This window comes from Zootoca vivipara, chromosome 7, assembly GCF_965207765.1.
Source record: "Zootoca vivipara chromosome 7, rZooViv2.hap1.1, whole genome shotgun sequence".
NCBI lineage: Eukaryota > Metazoa > Chordata > Lepidosauria > Squamata > Lacertidae > Zootoca > Zootoca vivipara.
The window spans coordinates 40,398,533-40,416,874 of NC_142590.1; the positions used below are offsets into that span (position 1 = coordinate 40,398,533).

At 41.3% G+C, this 18,342-nt stretch overlaps 1 protein-coding gene across 1 annotated transcript in view; it reads left to right on the plus strand.

Annotated features, from left to right (window-relative positions):
- Positions 1 to 520: 520 nt before the first annotated feature.
- Positions 521 to 18,342, plus strand: part of TTC39A (tetratricopeptide repeat domain 39A) — a 49,683-nt gene continuing 31,861 nt past the window's right edge. Inside the window, exons 1-5 of the mRNA XM_035121606.3 lie at positions 521 to 699; positions 7,215 to 7,319; positions 16,625 to 16,756; positions 17,597 to 17,673; positions 18,020 to 18,087. Of these exons, the coding sequence (XP_034977497.3) occupies positions 647 to 699; positions 7,215 to 7,319; positions 16,625 to 16,756; positions 17,597 to 17,673; positions 18,020 to 18,087 (435 nt within the window). The 5' untranslated portion in view covers positions 521 to 646. The remainder of the gene's footprint in view (positions 700 to 7,214; positions 7,320 to 16,624; positions 16,757 to 17,596; positions 17,674 to 18,019; positions 18,088 to 18,342) is intronic.

Genomic DNA, 18,342 nt, shown 5'->3' on the forward strand with positions numbered 1-18,342 from the left:
TGGGGGGGGGGGGGGGAGAGAGAGAAAGGTGGCAAGTGTCCAATCTGCAAGGGAAGAGGGGAGGAGACGTTATTGCTGTTGTGAAACGTGTGCAGAGAATTGGGAAAGGAGGACAAAAGCTGCAAGATCTAAGTAGCCTTGGCTAATGAATGAACTGCTTTAACCATTGTTATCACAGGGCGGGGGGGGCACAAGGGAAAGAAAGAGAACGAAAGAAAGAAAAGAAAACAGCTTCCCTTGGCGATGCTGTCTTGGAGCCTCAGTTTCCTTCCTGTCCTGCCAGCCCAAACCTAGAAGCTCCTTTTTGCCTGAGCTGGCACCACACCCTTGACCCGAGGCGATGAGCGGCAGCTGGGGCTGGTTTCCTTTATCACGCCGGTTTATCAAGTACGCGGCTCCCTCCGAGAGACCTGCAGGGGGCAGTCGCTCCCCTGAGAGGCCTCAGGATGAGGAGGAGCAGGCGGCGGCGATCGGCAACTTGTAGGGGAGGAGCCGCCACCCAGCAGCGCTGGGACCTTGCTCTGGAGCCGCCTGCTTCCACTTTCCCGGCGTTATGAGTTTGCCGCTGGCTTTCGAGGCAGAGCGGGATTTTTTTTTAACATTAGCAGCAGCTCGCTTCATCTCGAGACGAGCCTAGCAGAGCCTCATGGACGCGCAAAGTAGCCGCAGAAGCAGCAGCAGCAAGAAAAAGGAGCTGAGGTACTTCTCGGGGAGGTGGATCTTGCCTTCGGTTTAGCAAGGTTGGCGCGCTTGTGTTTCACGAGCAAATTGCCTTGGCAGGCAGGAAACCCAACAGGTGAAGCTGTTCCCGGCATGCATGTCGACATTTGCAAATAAACCTGCCGGGAAGTTTGCATGGCTTGGCCATGCAGCTGCTGAAGCCAATATGGGTTTGCTTGCTTGCTTGCTTGCTGCAGTTATTATATCTCGCGTTTTATTCCAAAGGAGCTCAAGGTGGTGTGTGCCTGGTTCACCCCTGCCTCAATGAATCCCCTCCACCGCCTTATAGGCTGAGAGGCAGCGACTGGGCCAAGAGCCCTTGCCTCCCAAATAAAAATAATAAAAATAATTATTATTTATTATTTATACCCCGCCCATCTGGCTGGGTTTCCCATAGTCTGACACTCATAACCACGACACCACACTGGCTCTCATATTTAGGATTGTTATGTGGATTGAGTGTATCTCCCACCCCGCTTCTTGACTGTGAACTGCTGGGTGTGTTTGTGTGGAAAAGCATTAAATGTAAAAAGAAAAAAGAAAGGTAGTAACCCTGAGGCGAAACCGAAATAGAGTAAGTGGTATCTGAAGAAGTGTGCATGCACATGGAAGCTCATACCAAAATAAAAACTTAGTTGGTCTTTAAGGTGCTGCTGGAAGAATTTTTTTTATTTTGTTTCGACTATTATGAATTATGGTGCTGGAGGAGAGTCTTGAGAGTCCCATGGACTGCAAGAAGATCAAACCTATCCATTCTTAAGGAAATCAGCCCTGAGTGCTCACTGGAAGGACAGATCGTGAAGCTGAGGCTCCAATACTTTGGCCACCTCATGAGAAGAGAAGACTCCCTGGAAAAGACCCTGATGTTGGGAAAGATTGAGGGCACTAGGAGAAGGGGACGACAGAGGACGGGATGGTTGGACAGTGTTCTCGAAGCTACGAACATGAGTTTGACCAAACTGCGGGAGGCAGTGCAAGACAGGAGTGCCTGGCGTGCTATGGTCCATGGGGTCACGAAGAGTCGGACACGACTAAACGACTAAACAACAGCAACACGTCAGACCAACACGGCTACCTACCTGTAACCCGAAATAGAGAGTGTATGATGTGCGAAAGAGAACTTGCTTTAGAATTGCTTTGGGGGGGGATTTCTTCTGGCATCTCTAAGGCTTTGGGGTCTTTGTGTGTAAGGTCTCAGATTCAATCCCTGGTCTCTCTGGGTAGGTCTAGGAAAGGCTCCTGCCTGAAACTCCTGGAGAGCTGCTGCCAGATATGGTAGGTACATACTTTCCTGTGTTTATGTCAGGTGAATCTACTGCCAGCCTGAAAATAAATGTTGCAAGCAAGTGCAAATTGTGAAAATAAGAAATATTTAGGGTGTGCGCGCTAAATTTTGTTCTTGCTCAGGTGCCATATTACCAAAGTCTGACCCTTGTTTTTCCTAATGTTCAACTGAAATCTACCCTTCTGTAACTTAAGCCCCATGTCCAAGTGTGTTTTGTTTTGTCTCGATGGTTTCCCCTGAAAAACCTGTGTTTTACTGCCAAATCAGAGCAAATGGCAATCCGAGGAAGACTCTATTGCTGTTTGCTCCAATTCAGCTGTAAAACACAGGTTTTCGCAGGGAAAGTGCTAGGAGAAAGAGAAAAAAAACAGCACTCGGACATGGAGTTTAAAGTCTGGACCTGTGCCCACTGGGTAGTGAATGGTGATCCAGAATGGGTGGCAGTTCCAGGTTTTCCCCATTTTGATTGGCCCCACTGTGTCCACCTTCTGATTGTGGTCTCCAGTATGTTCAGAGCAAACTACAAAATTCTGGGTATATGGAACTGGTTGTTAAGTTATGAGGAGAAAGCACTTTTCACATGCTTAGAAGGTACCCTTTTAGTTTTTACTTCAAATATTTTCAGGGCTAAGCTTTGCTATTGGGGGACAGGAGGTGGGAATGCTGGCAAGAATGTTCCATCCTTGTCCCACAAACCCAGTTTTTGAAAACTTAAACCCTAGAATATTTCCCTTCCATCACTGCCAAAAGCTCAGTGTGTTTGTGTGTGAGAGGGGAGGAGTGAGCCTGCTTAGGCCGAATGTGCTGCCAGCTTTCTACAAAGCACAGGAGGAGATGTAGACCTATTAAATGTTAAACAGGGCTTGGTAAAGGACAGGGTATGCCATAATTGATGATCTCTTTAATGTGCTTATTTGTTATTGAATTATTTATAAGCTTTTTAGTTGGCTAAAATGACAGAGACAGTTAAAGAAAATTACACTTGATCTTAGTCAAAAGGCCGAAAAGAAAATTAAGAGTTGTGGGGGGCCATTGCTCATTTTCTCTCTAGTTTTGGCAGTCATGAGTTGGCTGCTCATATTGGATTATTGTTAAGTTTGCTCTGTTTTCATAAAGTCTTCAGAGGGTTGAGAAGGGCTCTGTGCAATATGTCAAAAGCTGTTGGGCACTTGAATAGGAGAGAAAGGGTTTGGGCACTACGCTGTATGCAGGAAAGTCTTTCATTTAGCTTTTTAATTGGGGGCCATTATTCTTCAACACTGTAGCTAAGAGTTTTCCTATTTTAGAGCTGTGGTGCCATGTATTCACTGATAAATTTGATCCAACTTGTACAGGGTTGAACACTGTTGGATTAAGTTCTATAAGGTGTTTTTTAAATTTCCAATCAGCTTGTAGCAATCTACTCAAAATATTTTTCAATATTTAGTATCTGGCGTGCTCTGGTCCATGGGGTCACGAAGAGTCGGACACGACTAAATGACTAAACAACAACAATCATTCTACTATTGAAACACCTTGTTCTACCCTGTTTCTCCGAAAATAAGAAGTAGCCTTAAAATAAGCTGTAGCAGGATTTTTAAGCATTCAAGGAATATAAGCCATACCCCGAAAATAAGACATAGTGATAGGCGCGGCAGCAATGCTGGCCATGGCAGGAGGAGGAAAAAAATAAGACATCCCCTGAAAATAAGCCATAGTGGGGTTTTGGGGTGGTTTTTTTTGTTTTTAGGAAAAACAAATATAAGACGGTGTCTTATTTTTGGAGAAACACGGTAGATCTTTCTCCCATTTGTCTTGTAAATCTGGAAGACTGATAATTTTAAATTTAACAGCAACAAAAAAGGTTTGTCCGTCATCAGACATATAATGTACGGTAATCAGTATTTTCTACTTTAAAACGAACGAACTCAGTGCCAGGCCTACGTTTTTCTTGCTACTCTGTACAAATTCTTTCCTGCATGCTGTGCAGCATAACAGCAGCACATTAAATGGTCATAGGTTGTCCAAAATACACTTCCTTTATTTTTAATCTTTAATGTCTGTTGCTTCTTACTTCCTCTGCTTTATTACTGTCTTCTGTGCCCCAGGCAGGTGATAGAGGTCAGGAGGCTCTCTGTCATGTCCTCTGGGATGGTGAGGACACTGTCCAGCCTGCTAGCCGCCTTTTGCACTTCCTCCAAATGCACAGGCATTGGCTCATACTCCAGTACGATAGTGGTTATTCTCAATGCATTCAACCAAAATTCAGTGTTTTTTTCCAATATAATCTTTTTAATGTCCTGAACAAATCCACTGTCTGTTGCTTTAAATCAAGATCACAAGCCAAAGCAGCCCACTTTGCTCATGATGTTGCAATAGCTAACCCATAAATTAGGTTAGAGAAGTTTTATTAAGTAGCCAATGGACTGCATAATCTCTTGGCAATGTCTTGTAGAAAAAAAATGCACAGTAACTCCCCTTTGAAGTGAAAATTAACTTTGATAGGAAATAAACATTGCTATTTCAAAGCCATCTTGTAAGTCCATTAAGGGTGTATTTGGGACAGCTGGGAAATTTTAAAGGAGAGAGATATTACTTTGCATACCAAAAGGTACAATAGCTGATAGGTTTGCTAGTTGTTTAATAGTTTGTCCATAATCATCATTGTGTTTAGGACTTAAGAAATACACTAGGGTTATTGACTAAAGCATTTCATATATATTTAAAAGTAACTGAGCTATGCAAATGTCCTTTATCTGGGGGCAGTGATGAGCTGGATGAGGGCTAATAAACTCAATCTCAACAAGGCAGTGGTTCTGTGAGTCAATGTAGTTCTCAGTTCTAGGCATTAGGTAGGCAGCCTGTTCTTCAGAGGGAGTGCTACCCCATATAGGAGCAGATTCATAAATGAGGGTGATTCTTTATTCCAAGCTGTCACAGGAGACCCGAGTGACCTAAAATGGTGAGAAGTGCCTGCGCCCAACTATTGCTGGTTCACTAGTTATGGCTGTTCCTGGACTGGAACAGCTTAACGTTAGTTATCAATGCTCTAAAAACCATCCAAATAGAGAAATGCAACATTCCAGAAGCTGCAGGTGGTACAGAATGCTGCAACCTGGTTGTTAGGCACAGCTGACAGGGTCATGTTACTTCAGTTATGAAGATACTGTAGTGGCTGCTATTCATATGCTGTACTGTACCAGACCTGCTTCAGGATGTTGGCATTAGTCTGTAATTAGTGTTTTGGTTTTTTGCTTTTTAAAATAGTAATCCTTTTATGTCTTTCCTAGTATATGCTACCCCTTACCTTAAGATCTGCTGAAAAGTCTTTGCTTGTAGTCCCACTGGCTACTGTGGTGAGCAAAATGGTGATATGAGGCAGGGCATTTGCAGCGATGGTGCCCCTTTTACAGAGCTCCTCACTGAGATATATAACAGTCCTCCACATTAGCTGTTTTCAGACAACAAGCAGAAACATGCTCTCCGCCTAAGCTTTTGGAACCTGGTGCCTCTACTGGGAACTGCCCAGTTGGTGTTAAACTATGGCAGGGCCTTTCCAGTAGTGATTCCCCACTTCTGGAATAGTTTCCCTGGTGAGGAGAGTCTGTCTTCCTCATTATTAACTTGAAAATATTCTTGTTCACCCAGGAATTAGAAAGCAGAAAGATACAATTCCTAGGAACCCTGAAATACAGTAATTCATTGAGAGACTGGTTTTTTAAAGAATATTTTAATAAGTATCATGTTGATTTTGATTCTGGATGGAATTGAGGTTTAGCGCTTATCTCATTTTGCTTATGGAAGGAAGCAATTCCAGTTGGTGCACTGAGGTCTATTGCTTCTTTTTAGTAGTTAATATCTGAATTTAATATGAAATTATGCTAATGGTATTTTAAGGGCCACTATATTTGGATCAGACATTGCCAACAAAGGACAGAAAGATAATGACATTACTAGGGGAGTGTGAAGAACATGGAGAAGGAAGCAGTTGAGTCTGTATGAGCAATTGAAGATAAGTTGCTTGTAAAATACCATGAAACGAGCATGTGAGACCCATCTCTATGCTTATATCACAATCACAAGACATATTGTAAGAACATAAGAAGAGCCTGCTGGATCAGGCCAAAAGTCCCTCTGGTCCAGCATCCTGTCCTCATAGTGACCAACCAGATGCCTGTGGGGAAACCCATAAGCAGGATTGGAGCACAACAGCACTCTCCCCCAGCTGCAGTTTTCAGCACTGGCATTCATAAGCATTGCTGCCTCCAACTGTAGAGGTAGAGTATAGCCTTCATGGCTTGGAGCCATTGATTTCCCTCTCCTCCATGAATTTGTCTAATTCTCTTTTAAAGGTTAGTTACCATCACAACCTCTTGTGAGCTTCATGAATGCATAATTTCTTTCATTTGTCCTGTAAAGCAGGTGTATATAGGTGTTTTTTAATGATCATGGTTGAAATTATGATATATGGAAACTGCCATGGATAAAGATAATTTTAAAATTGAAAATCAGAAGGGTGGGATCTGACAAAGTCCACAAAACAATGTTAAGTAAAAGTGACGATTAAAATGTGTGTGTATGTATTTTGTTAAACGTTGTTTTTTCTTTTTCTTTTTTTTTTGATTATTTCTTTTTGTGTATTGTTAGTTTATATTTGTTTAGTGATGTCTTGTTTTTGTTGTAAATTTGGGGGGGAGAAAAAATGGTGGAATAGTGCTACTCTTAATTATTTTCCATAATTTAACAGTGCTCATCTTCTGACAATCTATTACATATGTTGTGTAGTACATTAAACTATTTGAGTTTTTTTGTGTTTCAATTAGTTGTTATGCATTTCAGGTTTCTCTTTTTTTAAAAAAAAAAGTCCAGCTTTGATATATTGCAGTATATAGGATGGTACCTTAATACCAAATCAGACCCAAATAACTTAGCTTTGGTACCAGCTTTTTAGGGATTGAACCTGGGACCTTCTGCATGCAAATTAGATGAGCTTTGGTTAATTAATCTTCATGTTAAATAATCAGAGTTTGAAAATAATATTGCAGATCAACATGTATTCGAAGAGGTTACTTGGTGAGTAGTGAGCGAGGAGAGCAGGCAAGGGCGCAGGCAAAGGTCGTGTTAAGCATTCTAATAGTTAACATGCTGATCTTTGGGAGGACGGGACTTCTTTTTCTCATGCTACATTGGAAACAGAGAAGCTAGCATTAACTCTTTTCTCTTTTTCCAGATCATCTGCAGTGGACTTGAATGTTGCTCTCAGTGAATGTATGGCAGCTGTGGATCTGTTTCTAAATAACAAATTCCAGGATGCCCTTGTTTCTCTGCAAACTAAGTAAGCTTATTTATTTATTTCTCTAATTATTGTTTGCATTTGTGCTTGACAGGAGAGGAGGATTTTTTTCCAAGCTATGGTGCTAAAGTAACTAGCTTTTACAAGTCTGTCTTTATTGTTGCACGCCACTCCAGACTCCAAGCAGTGCGATATTCCAAGGGTTCTAGGCGCCTACCCAGGGTTCGTGTTTCCTTTGGAATGAGGTACAGTAGAGACTGTGATGTCTTTATAATATATGGTTTATTTACACATATATACAACCTGAGCTTTTGTGATGGAGGGGTTCACAGCATTAACACCCCAAGAGGGTCTTGCTGCACCCATAGCTGCAGCCTTGGATTCAAACATAAAATAAAACCTCGCTCTGTCCCTCTCAGCTCCTAGCTTGCTACTTTCTGGGTTCTAGCTTATACCGGTAGTTCACATACGGTAACTCAGCTTTCCACTCTGACCTCTTGTCTTTCAAACTACCCGTGAGTTGAGGGAGAGGGCCCCATCCATTAACTGTCTGCACAAATCCAGTTCCTTTGTTCCCCTTAATGCTCCACTGGGAAGCTAACCTGGCTATTCCAGTAATGAGAAGGGGGGCCAGGCATTCAACCTCACCCACTGCGATGTTTGTGTTTGTGTGTGTGTTTAAACCTGAAATGAAAAGAATTGAATAAGCCCCAGTGCAAGTATTAATACTCAGTTTCTGACAGAAAAACTCACTTCCAGACCTGGTGATGTTGTACTGTATCCATTTAGGGATGCAATGTATCACCAGCTGAATAGCTGAATAAGTTGTACAATTAAACATTTTCTACTCAAGAGTAATAGTTGTAATGTGCTCCCACATTTTACTACCAGTATCTCTGCAAAAATAACCCTTACTGTTTAAGGATTCTTTGAAAACACTTGCCTGGTTTGCATAACATGGTAAGCCAAACAAATGTGCAGGATCCCAGAGAGGAGGTCACAGCTACTTTGCTCCTCCCCAGTTCTTTTTACTCGTGTATCAAGCTGAAAGAAGCCAAAATTTGGCTTAGTGTGTTGTCTGAGCCTGGGTTCATGGTTAAGCTCACTCCTGGGCAACCACGAGCTTCAGCCAAGAACAAACTACTGTATAGTGTTGTGTGAACCAGGCCACTAAATAGAGAAATGTGGTATTATCAGACTGATGGCTCATAGTGCTACCCAATTGTTGGTCTTCCAATGTAAGCTCTATGTGGAATTGAAAATGACTTTGCATAGCCACATGGACAGAGAAGGGATAGAGTATTAATATTAACCTGCCTGATTAATGTTTATTTGCAAAACTAATACAAATATTGCATTAAATATTTGCATTAAAATTTGCATTAAAATGTTTTTATTTAAATTCTATCACACAAATTTTTAAGTTTCTTTTTTAAAAAAGGAAATCATTTTAATGCAAATTAAATAACTGATTTTTAAAAAGAAAATAAATATGCCGATAAAATGGCACCACTGCAAAATATCATAGTGAATGTATTCCAAAGAAGATGCCTCATAATAGGCTTCATTGCACATGTCAAAATGCCTCTTTAAAAAATGCAAAAAAAGAGCACTAATTTGATCAGTACCTGTACAGATATTGCTAATGTTCTGTTCCTTAGCTATAAGTATTTGATTTTGTTTGAGGTCTGGAAAGAGATGGAAAAACTACAGGAAAAACAGAAGAACAATGATATGATGACAATGTATTGTAGGTGCCTCATAAAAAGTGAATGAAGGCAACCTGACGGTTCTACAGTAAACAACTTATTTTTATTTATTTTATTTATTCAGTTTATACACTGCCCTATACCGCTTTATAGGTAAAAACCAGCACCTAGTATTTTTGGATGTTGTGTGCAAAGTGGAAAATATTACTGGGACCTGGGAATTACTGGGAAAATATGCATATATATATATATATATTACTGCATATAAAACTTCTGGGGGGGGGCGCCTGCAAAAGTGATGGGAGCCACATTCTTTGTTTTAAAATGTTACACTGTTCATCACAGATTATTTTGATTATTGCTTAAATGAGGCCCTGTTGAATTGGTTTAATGAGATGACTAGGTATCCTCGGATCTTACATGTGAATTAATTTCTCACTGTTAAAATACTTTAACTTAGAGAGTCAGTCAACCCCTTTTTTTGTCTTTTGAGTACAGAGTAATGGTCCCAAAGAGTCAAATGGAGAAACAATGAGCTTAATTTAACTGCAAATGAGCTTCATTATTGACACACTCCTTGTGTTGAGGGAATGGTGGTAGAAGTGGGACAGGCATATAATAATACACAACATTTTCTTTCAGAGACATCTGTTCCTCATCACTGACTCTTTCAGTGTCCTGTGAATCTAAATGGGTTTTCACGGTCTATAAACACACACACACACGTTCCCTCTCTTTCTCTTAGTGGAAAATACTTACTGCCTTACTTTATCTGACAGCAGGCAAGAATTTATCTTTGATAATATATCTCAGCTTTATTGCTAAGTACCATTCTTGTAAAGCCACTGAAATAACTTTTGATGCGCCAGTTTTGTTAAGAGAAAAAACATTAGCAATGTGGATAAGCTGGTGATTGCTATTTCTTTTGTCTGGTGGTGTCCATAGGACTGCATCCTTGTGGAGAAGGAAAAGCAGAAGCTCACTGGGGAGCTATGAAGCATATACCCACATCATATAAAATTAGCGTATTCCATTTGTTTGATAAAATTTCCCCTTGTGCCAGAATGTTGTAGCTCCAGATACCACTTCACCTTGGGAAAATGAAGCATTAATTATATTCTGTAGAATCATAAGCTGCAAAACTTTGAAGTGTGTGTGTTTTATACAGGATTCAAGGAGCAAACTGCATGAATGTGAAGGGCTTTGTAAAAATTGTGGAGTGGATTCTAGCAACACTGGCAACCCTATTGCATTTCAGCTTTTTGTCCTTGCAGAGCCTCTGTACCCCCTGAAAGGTGCATGACAGGTGGTGGTTCTTGGGGCAGTAAATGATTCTACATCTGTGAATCCCTAGGTTTGGCATGGTTACACTATTTATATTTAAGCCTGCCGTGTATTTTCTGAGAGAGACGCTAGGGCCCTGAAAGAACAAGTAACTGGCTTCCTACTGGTTTCAGCCTCCGAATGACACTGTGGGTGGTTAATATCAGTGCTACTGTGTATGTTGGCTGGTTGCCTGTAGATGCAAGAGACACATAGAGATAGTGATGAATAATTGGTTGCATATTCTGTTTTTTATTGTTTGATGTTCTGTTGTATTTTTATATACCATATGCTGTAAGCTGCCGAGAGTGGCCAGATGAGTGGGATATAAATAAAATAAAATAATAATAATAATAATAATAATAATAATAATAATGTGATTGACCATTCCTGTGACTAGGTACCGGTACTAACTAGAAGCTATTGGCAAGTGATTTAAGGAGTGTTGCCATGGTGTTGTTGTTCTGTTTCATATGTCTCAGCCCCACTTCCCACCAATAGTCCCATTGGAATATGAGTTAGAGGTTCCGGTTCAGCGCCAGCGCCGTCCGGCGGGGTTCGTCTCGAGCTGCGAGGCGACCCGACTCTGCAGGGGGAGGGGAAGCAGCGGGAGCGCCGCTGCTCCCCATAGAACCCCAAATTGAGCGTTTTGGGGGCGGATTTAGCCCAGCAGCGCCCCAATCCCGACTCCCCAACTCTCCGGTAGACTCTAATAAGAGCTCCGGAGCGAGAAGGGTTGAAGTCGCGGGGGCCATTTTGGAGCGCCATCGCTACCCCTGCAGAGAGAAGCTCCGTGCCGGAGGCGGAGAGCGCTGGATTTTTCCGAAGAAGGATTTGGCAATTTGAGAGACTGTGAGTAAAGATTTAAAAGTTTTAAAAATCTTAACATTCGGAATGGGGGTGAGATTCAAAAAAACGGAAGCCGATCTCCCCCCTACTGATATAAGAGGAAGCAGCTTAAAGAAGATTCCCGGTGCCGGGGCATAGATTTCATTGCTTGAATATACCCAAAAAGCGGACTTAAGACTCTCCCCCGGAGGCAGGGTAAAGGGGGAGAAAGGTCTTTGACTGTAAGAACCCTGCACGTATAGGTAATTGAAGAATAGACCCCTCCTTACCTTGGAAATCGGCACCCCGAACAGAACAGCGAGTGGAAAATAATGGGGTGAGTGAAAGGAAGAAATTATTTTTTTTTAAAGATTTTGTTTGGACTTTTGAGGGCTGACCGCAGCCTTTTGGAAATTTATAAAAAGTTGAAAAAACATACGGGATATAATGCATCCAGTTTGGACTATATGGAATAATTATAATTTGTAACCACCTCCTGTTTCCCAAGCTTGGTTTTGACCTTGAAAGCTAGAAAAATGTCAACAGGAGATTATACATCTGGCTTCCAGGAGAAAGTTCTCAGACTCTTGTGGGAAATAAAAATTAGCATGCATAAGACTCTACAACAATCTGAAGGAATAAATCAAGATGTACAGAAAGGCGAGATATCTCAAGAAATGGTCCAAGAGGATAAAAAGACTGATGACTCGAACTACAACAGAACCGAAGAAAATGGGGACGGGACACAGGATCCGCCAAAGAGCAAAGAAATAGCTGAGAATTGGAAAACCCCTCCTTTTGAGGGGAAGAAGCAGGAATTTTGGATGAGACAGAAAATCCACAAGAAAAGCACTCAGCAAAGAACAACGGCCTTCTGGGGGGAAGAGATCAGACAAGATTGGACTGAAAAATTTGATAGGAAGGGGGTGGGATGAAGTAGGAAAGTATTTTGTTTAATAGGATGGATAAAATAAGGTTTGAAAACTGGATTGCAGACTTTGATACTTGCTGGACTGAAAGGGGAAGGCCGAGACCAGGGGAGGGGGGGGGAGATTTGGGGATAAGGAGAAAATTTAGAATTGGAAATGTAAAAAGGTGTTAAGAATCTAGAAGTTTTCTGGGGGGAAATTGGGGCACGGGAAGAAAAAATATGATGATGAGACAGAAACACGATTTAAGAGTTATTTAGAAGTTTTATATAAGAGATTGAGGAGGGAGAGAAGATTCAATTGGAAAGAGAACCATTGTCTCCCCCCCTTCTTCCCCCTAGAAACTCTCTGTGGCAGGGGGAGTGCTGGGGGGATATGGGGGGGAGAGAATGAGAAATGATGATAGAAGAAAATTTAATAGAAAATAAGGATGGTATTGATTTAAGATTGGAGAATATTGAAATTAGATTGGGGAATATGATAAGAAAACTGCTCAAATGGTGTTGAAAATGAAAATCAGTAAGGGGGGGGGGGTAGGGGAAGCCCATAATACAAGGTTTTGGAAAAAAGATTTATTCTATTATTATTATTAGTGTTGTTTTTCTTAATTTTTTCTTTCTTCTTTTTTTTTTCTTCTTTCTTTTTCTTTTTGAGGATTTTTGGTAAAGTTTAAATGGTTGGGTGGACACTCACCTATTCTCTTCTCACCACTCTGGGACCTCTCGGTGGCAGGGAGGGTCCCCGGGGGGAGGAGGGAGGGGTGGAGACAAGCCCTATTATAAATTGCACCATCTTCGACTGCGCACTGTTCATGGGAACACCTTGTGGCAGGAGGTGCCTCGTGGAGGGTGGGTTAGAAGAAGAGGGAAATTATGTACTTAATTGTGTATGTGTTTTCTTTTTCTTTGTCTTGTCAATATGCAAAAATTAATAAAAATTAATTTAAAAAAAAAAAGGAATATGAGTTAGAGCAGGCATTCCCAAACTGCAGCCCTCCAGATGTTTTGGCCTACAACTCCCATGATCCCTAGCTAACAGGACCAGTGGTCAGGGATGATGAGAATTGTAGTCCAAAACATCTGGGGGGGGGTGAAGTTTGGGTATGCCTGAGTTAGAGATTCACCTGTTAGGAAAGATGATGCTTCCACCAAAAAGGACCATTTCCCTCTGCACTAGTAGTTGTCTATCATTTTCTCATTGATCATGCATAAATTGAAGTTAGGATCACTCTGTTAGCTGCCTAGCTCTGTTTCCTTTGCCAAATGCTGGTGGTGACACAGCAAATCTGGTCGCTTCATGCAGGGAAGACTTATGAATCTTTTAGGAACAGGTAAATCAAAGGAATACAAAAGGTTACTTACTTCCATCTCATAGAAGCTGATGGGCAAAAGCTATCTCAGGATTTAACAGTGTAGATGAAAGCTTCTTTGTAGTCCATATATTGTAGATTAAATGTCAGATCTAGTTTTTAGGGTTCTCAAATTCTGATTTCATTGTTTTGATATGAATCAGAATAATGCTCTGAATTTCCTGATGGTATTGGAGATAACTGATCTGAGTACCTGCCAGTCCTGACAGAAAAGCACTTTGCTAGCTTTTTATTGAAAGACCAAGACTATAACATAAATGCTGTTTCAAAGTTGTTATATTGCCTTAGTACAGGGGTGGCCAACTCCCAAGAGACAGTGATCTACTTGCAGAGTTAAAAACTCGCAGTGATCTACCCCATTTTGGGGGGTTCAGGTCAAGGTTGTTGAGATTTTTTTTAGGGAGGAGGAAAGCCCCCCTTTTTCAAGGGAAGCCAAAGTTGTTGAGCTTCTTTGGGGGGAACCGGTCATCTACCACAGACATCCGGTGATCTACCAGTGGATCACGATCTACCTGATGGACATGCCTGCCTTAGTAAATTGAATTGGTATTTATGCATCATGTAATGCCTGTCTTGAATGCAGGAACAAGAAAGTATTTTATCTAATTTATCTAGCCTTTGTGTTTGCCATTACACACCATAGAAAATACCTGAGAAATATATAAGATGTAGATGCAGCACAGGAATACAAGAATACATCTTATGGAGAGAGAAAACAAAACAAAAGCAAAACAATGCTTTTATCTTGCCCAAAGTTAAACTAGTGTTTCCCAAACTTCTGAGTTCGTTTGTTAAAGATGTAATGAGGCTCAACCCAAATTCTTAGGAATGTAAATAAAATAAAATAAAGTAAAATAAATCAATATAAAATCCACATTTATTTATAATCAACCACCATTCCTAGGAATCGTAGAATGTAAAAATTCTATGATGCATTGCAGGGGGTTGGACTAGATGACACGGGGTCCCTTCCAACTTTACAATACAGTACTATGATTCTATGATTATATAAAAAAGGAAACGAAACAACTGAAAAATAACAACACCTCTATACATTTTTTAGCAATAAAACAGCATGATATGAGAATACTGTAATATTGTGGAATCAGCTTATTAAATTCAGAGGTTATTCATTGGCAAAGGAGATGCACTCTGTACATGCCTGTGCCCTTTATTTATGAGGCTCATAGTTCCTTGTTAATTTGATTGCACTATACATCCTAAACTGCTTTTCAACCTCAGGCCTTTTTCTGCCTCTTGACCCTCAACCCCAGGGGATCAATATATGTTGGCAAACCCAAGTAGACAAGCTAATAAGTTATTGGCTTCTCTGCCACTTATAACACATTTTATGATTGCTCTGTGGTATCTAACACACCAACTATGTACAAATATACTACAAGAAGCAGTAGCAACCTTTCATTAAAGGGTTGTATTTACAAGTAACCTGATGGGCTAGTAATGGGTTTGATTTTACAGTGTCATAAATGTGAGGTGGAAAGGCTTTTGCCACAAGGAGAAAGTACCTTTGTGGACAAACCTTAAGGGTATGCTGTGATTATCTCCAGTTTAACATATAAATAAGATCTTTTTGTGAGTCAGACAAATTCCTCTCTCCCCTCCCAATGCAGATTGTTCCCCACAGAACAGTTTGCTGTGCTTTATCTAGTGTAATTAAATGTCCCTCCTTTCCTTACTTTGGAGACTGTAATTTAATTAAGGGTTTGTCCCATTGTTGGCTTCTGTGTTAGTATAGTTTTGCTGAATGCAAGGTCTCTAGCCTGAGGAACTGCTGTTTGGATGGTGGGGAGTCAAATAACGGAGAGATAGGAGAACCTATATGTCTTGGGGTGATAAACTGGGGGGCTAGACGGGGTGAGCTCCTGTTGCTTGGTCCCAGCTCCTGCCAACCTAGCAGTTCGAAAGCACGTCAAATTGCAAGTAGATAAATAGGAAACGCTACAGCGGGAAGGTAAACAGCATTTCCATGTGCTGCTCTGGTTTGCCAGAAGCGGCTTTGTCATGCTGGCCACATGACCTGGAAGCTGTACGCCGGCTCCCTCGGCCAATAATGCGAGATGAGCGCGCAACCCCAGAGTCGGTCACGACTGGACCTAATGGTCAGGGGTCCCTTAACCCTTTACCTTTTTACATCTTTTGGACTTAAATTTGTTTGAAGGAGATAACTGTTTGGAGAAAAAAATGCCCACAGATAAGAAAAGAAGTTGCTTTGACAGGAACCGTAGCAACAGTCAAAACTAAGAGGTTCCTAGATGCAGTGGTGAACGGTGCCGCTTGGCTGCCCGGGGCAGCACCCCCTGGGGGCGGGGCGTCGCTCTGCAGCACGCAAGAGTTGTGATGCATATGTCGTGACGTCACAATGCATGACGCGCATGCCAGGACGAGCCAGGACGGACTGCACATGTCCGCATATGCACAGTCCGTCCGGGTTGGCGCTGCGGCGCACTCTGAAGTATCACCTTGGCTGCCCTTCTTATATCTCTACTTGTCTGATCCCTTCAATCTTGATAGGATTGTTGGACTGAAATTTAAGAAATGCGGTCTACAGCCAGACTGCAGTGTTTATTCCGTGCTATTCAGAGAAGCGGTTGTGTTGTGAATGGCAATGTGATGTTCAGGGACAAAGTCCAGTTCTTTAAGGGGAGGGGAAGCTCCAACCCGTGGACTGAATGTGGCCCTTTAGGCCTCTCTGTCCAGCCCTCAGGTTTTTCCCCAGGCCATGTCCCATCACACCTTGCTGAGTTTGACCAAACTGCGGGAAGCAGAATGCTATTGCTTGGCTGGAATGCATCCTTGAAGTGTGGTAATTCCTATTGCTTGCTTACCTGGATGGACTTGTGTGCACGGAAACCTGGCTTTTGCGTGGCTGGAATGCAGCCAACAGTACAAAGGAAAGAGCCCCACCTATTATTTTGTCCCTTTTGGCTCTGGCCCTTCCCACCACTGACATGTCCATGGGAGGTTGCCCATGAAGGAATATGGCTCTGGGCTGATAGGTTTTCCAATCCTGCTTTAAAAATATCCTTCGGTGATCCTGGGTGTTGCTGCTTCTAACTCTCCATTCCCTTGACCTCCCACCTTTAAGGCCATTGTTTTTCATTCCTTTACTCTTTATTGTGGTTTCTGTGAATATCATAGATGTATCTCCCTTTAACTTGTTTCCCACAGAACAAAGGGGAGTATGTATCATGCATTGACATATGCCACTATATTGGAAATGCAAGCCATGATGACCTTTGACTCTCAGGACATACTGAATGCTGGAAACACAATGAAAGAAGCTCAAGCCATATGTCAGAAGTAAGCACAGTGAATTATTCTATATGGTCTAAAGCATAGAATAAGTACATAAGACAACTTTGCAAACAGTAAGAATGAAGAAAATGTTTTAGTAGAGGAAAACGCTAAAGGATTCTTAGGAACCTTCATGTGCCACCAAGATATTTTTTTTTTGGCAGTTGGATTCCATCATGTATAAATGCAGTCATCTACATGAAAGTCAAAAAGTATAATTTTACATGCACTTCACCTACATATGGCCACATGTACATTTGGGAAATACTTATTTATTGTCATGCAGCCAAAATGACAGTTGTGGAACTATAAACACTATAGAATAGCATACCGCTTTAAACAGAGATTAATGTTCATGTCAGAAAATGTTTGAGGTGACCACATAAAGGCATTGAATCCCAACTGTTGTTAGTCCAAAATTTTAACACAGAAATATAATGGCAAAATTTAGTATACCGAGGTAATGTAAAAGATAATTGAAAATAGTATATGAAACCTTTAATTATACATACAGCCTTTTCTTAAATCACCTTGAGCATAAGAACATATTGTTCTGTGTACTTGGCATTTTGCAGAGTAATAAATTAAAATTTCAAGTCTGTAATCTCTTTGGATTGGAATCTAAGTTTTGACAGAGTGGAGGAAAAGCACTGAAATAAAAAAAAGACAAAGGTATCGGAGCAAGAATACCTGTAGTTTAGATGTACTTAGGCTCCATCCCTGTGATGGAGTAAGCACCATTCAGCAGTTGGACTTGCTTTTGATAATACAGTTTTTGAAGGCCAATATGACTAAAGGGCTTTGTCAATATGTTCTACATTTCCAGCCTCTCTTGTTTTTATGTAGGTTTCGGAAGAAATCCACTGTGGCCGATTCACTCAACAATTTAGTGCACAGACACAATGTTGACCAATTAACTGAAGGTAAAAAATAAACATTAGCTCCTGTTTCTGTCCACATGACTGCCTGATAAAATAAATAAATATTCACCTGCTGCTTAACAGCTCAAGAGTGGGCAGCTGGCAAGCCTCTGTGGGGGAAGAATTGCGTAGGTGGGAAGCCACAACTGGAAAGGTCACCACCTGCCTAATCTTTGAAAACAAGGGCATCCAGGCCTTAATAGAACATCCTAACGTGGACATTTTTGAGGTGTGCTTGTATTATAATGTGGAAGATTGTAGTGGTTATGATGACCCTATTCTATTTGGTGGTGGAGCTTTCCTGCTATTCACTTCATATCTTTTTTCCCCTTTCCCCCTTTTAAAAAAGAGGAAATTCATGCAGAAATTTGCTATGCCGAATGTTTGCTTCAGAGAGCTGCTCTTACATTCCTTCAGGTAAGAGCATTTGTTTTTGGAACATAGTTGTGAAAACAGGAATGTGAGGCCTCAGTTAATTTAAATAAGGCCGTGGTTACTGAGATCACAGTGAGTCGGGCAGGTGATGTTAATAAGAATATCTTTCTTCGTCCACCCACACCATGCAGCTTTGCTTTTATGCATTTTGCATAACATGTAGCTTCTCACACACTGAGAAGCAAGTTTAATTAGAAAGTCAGGATGTTTCCAGTTCATACTATGGGGACTTAATAA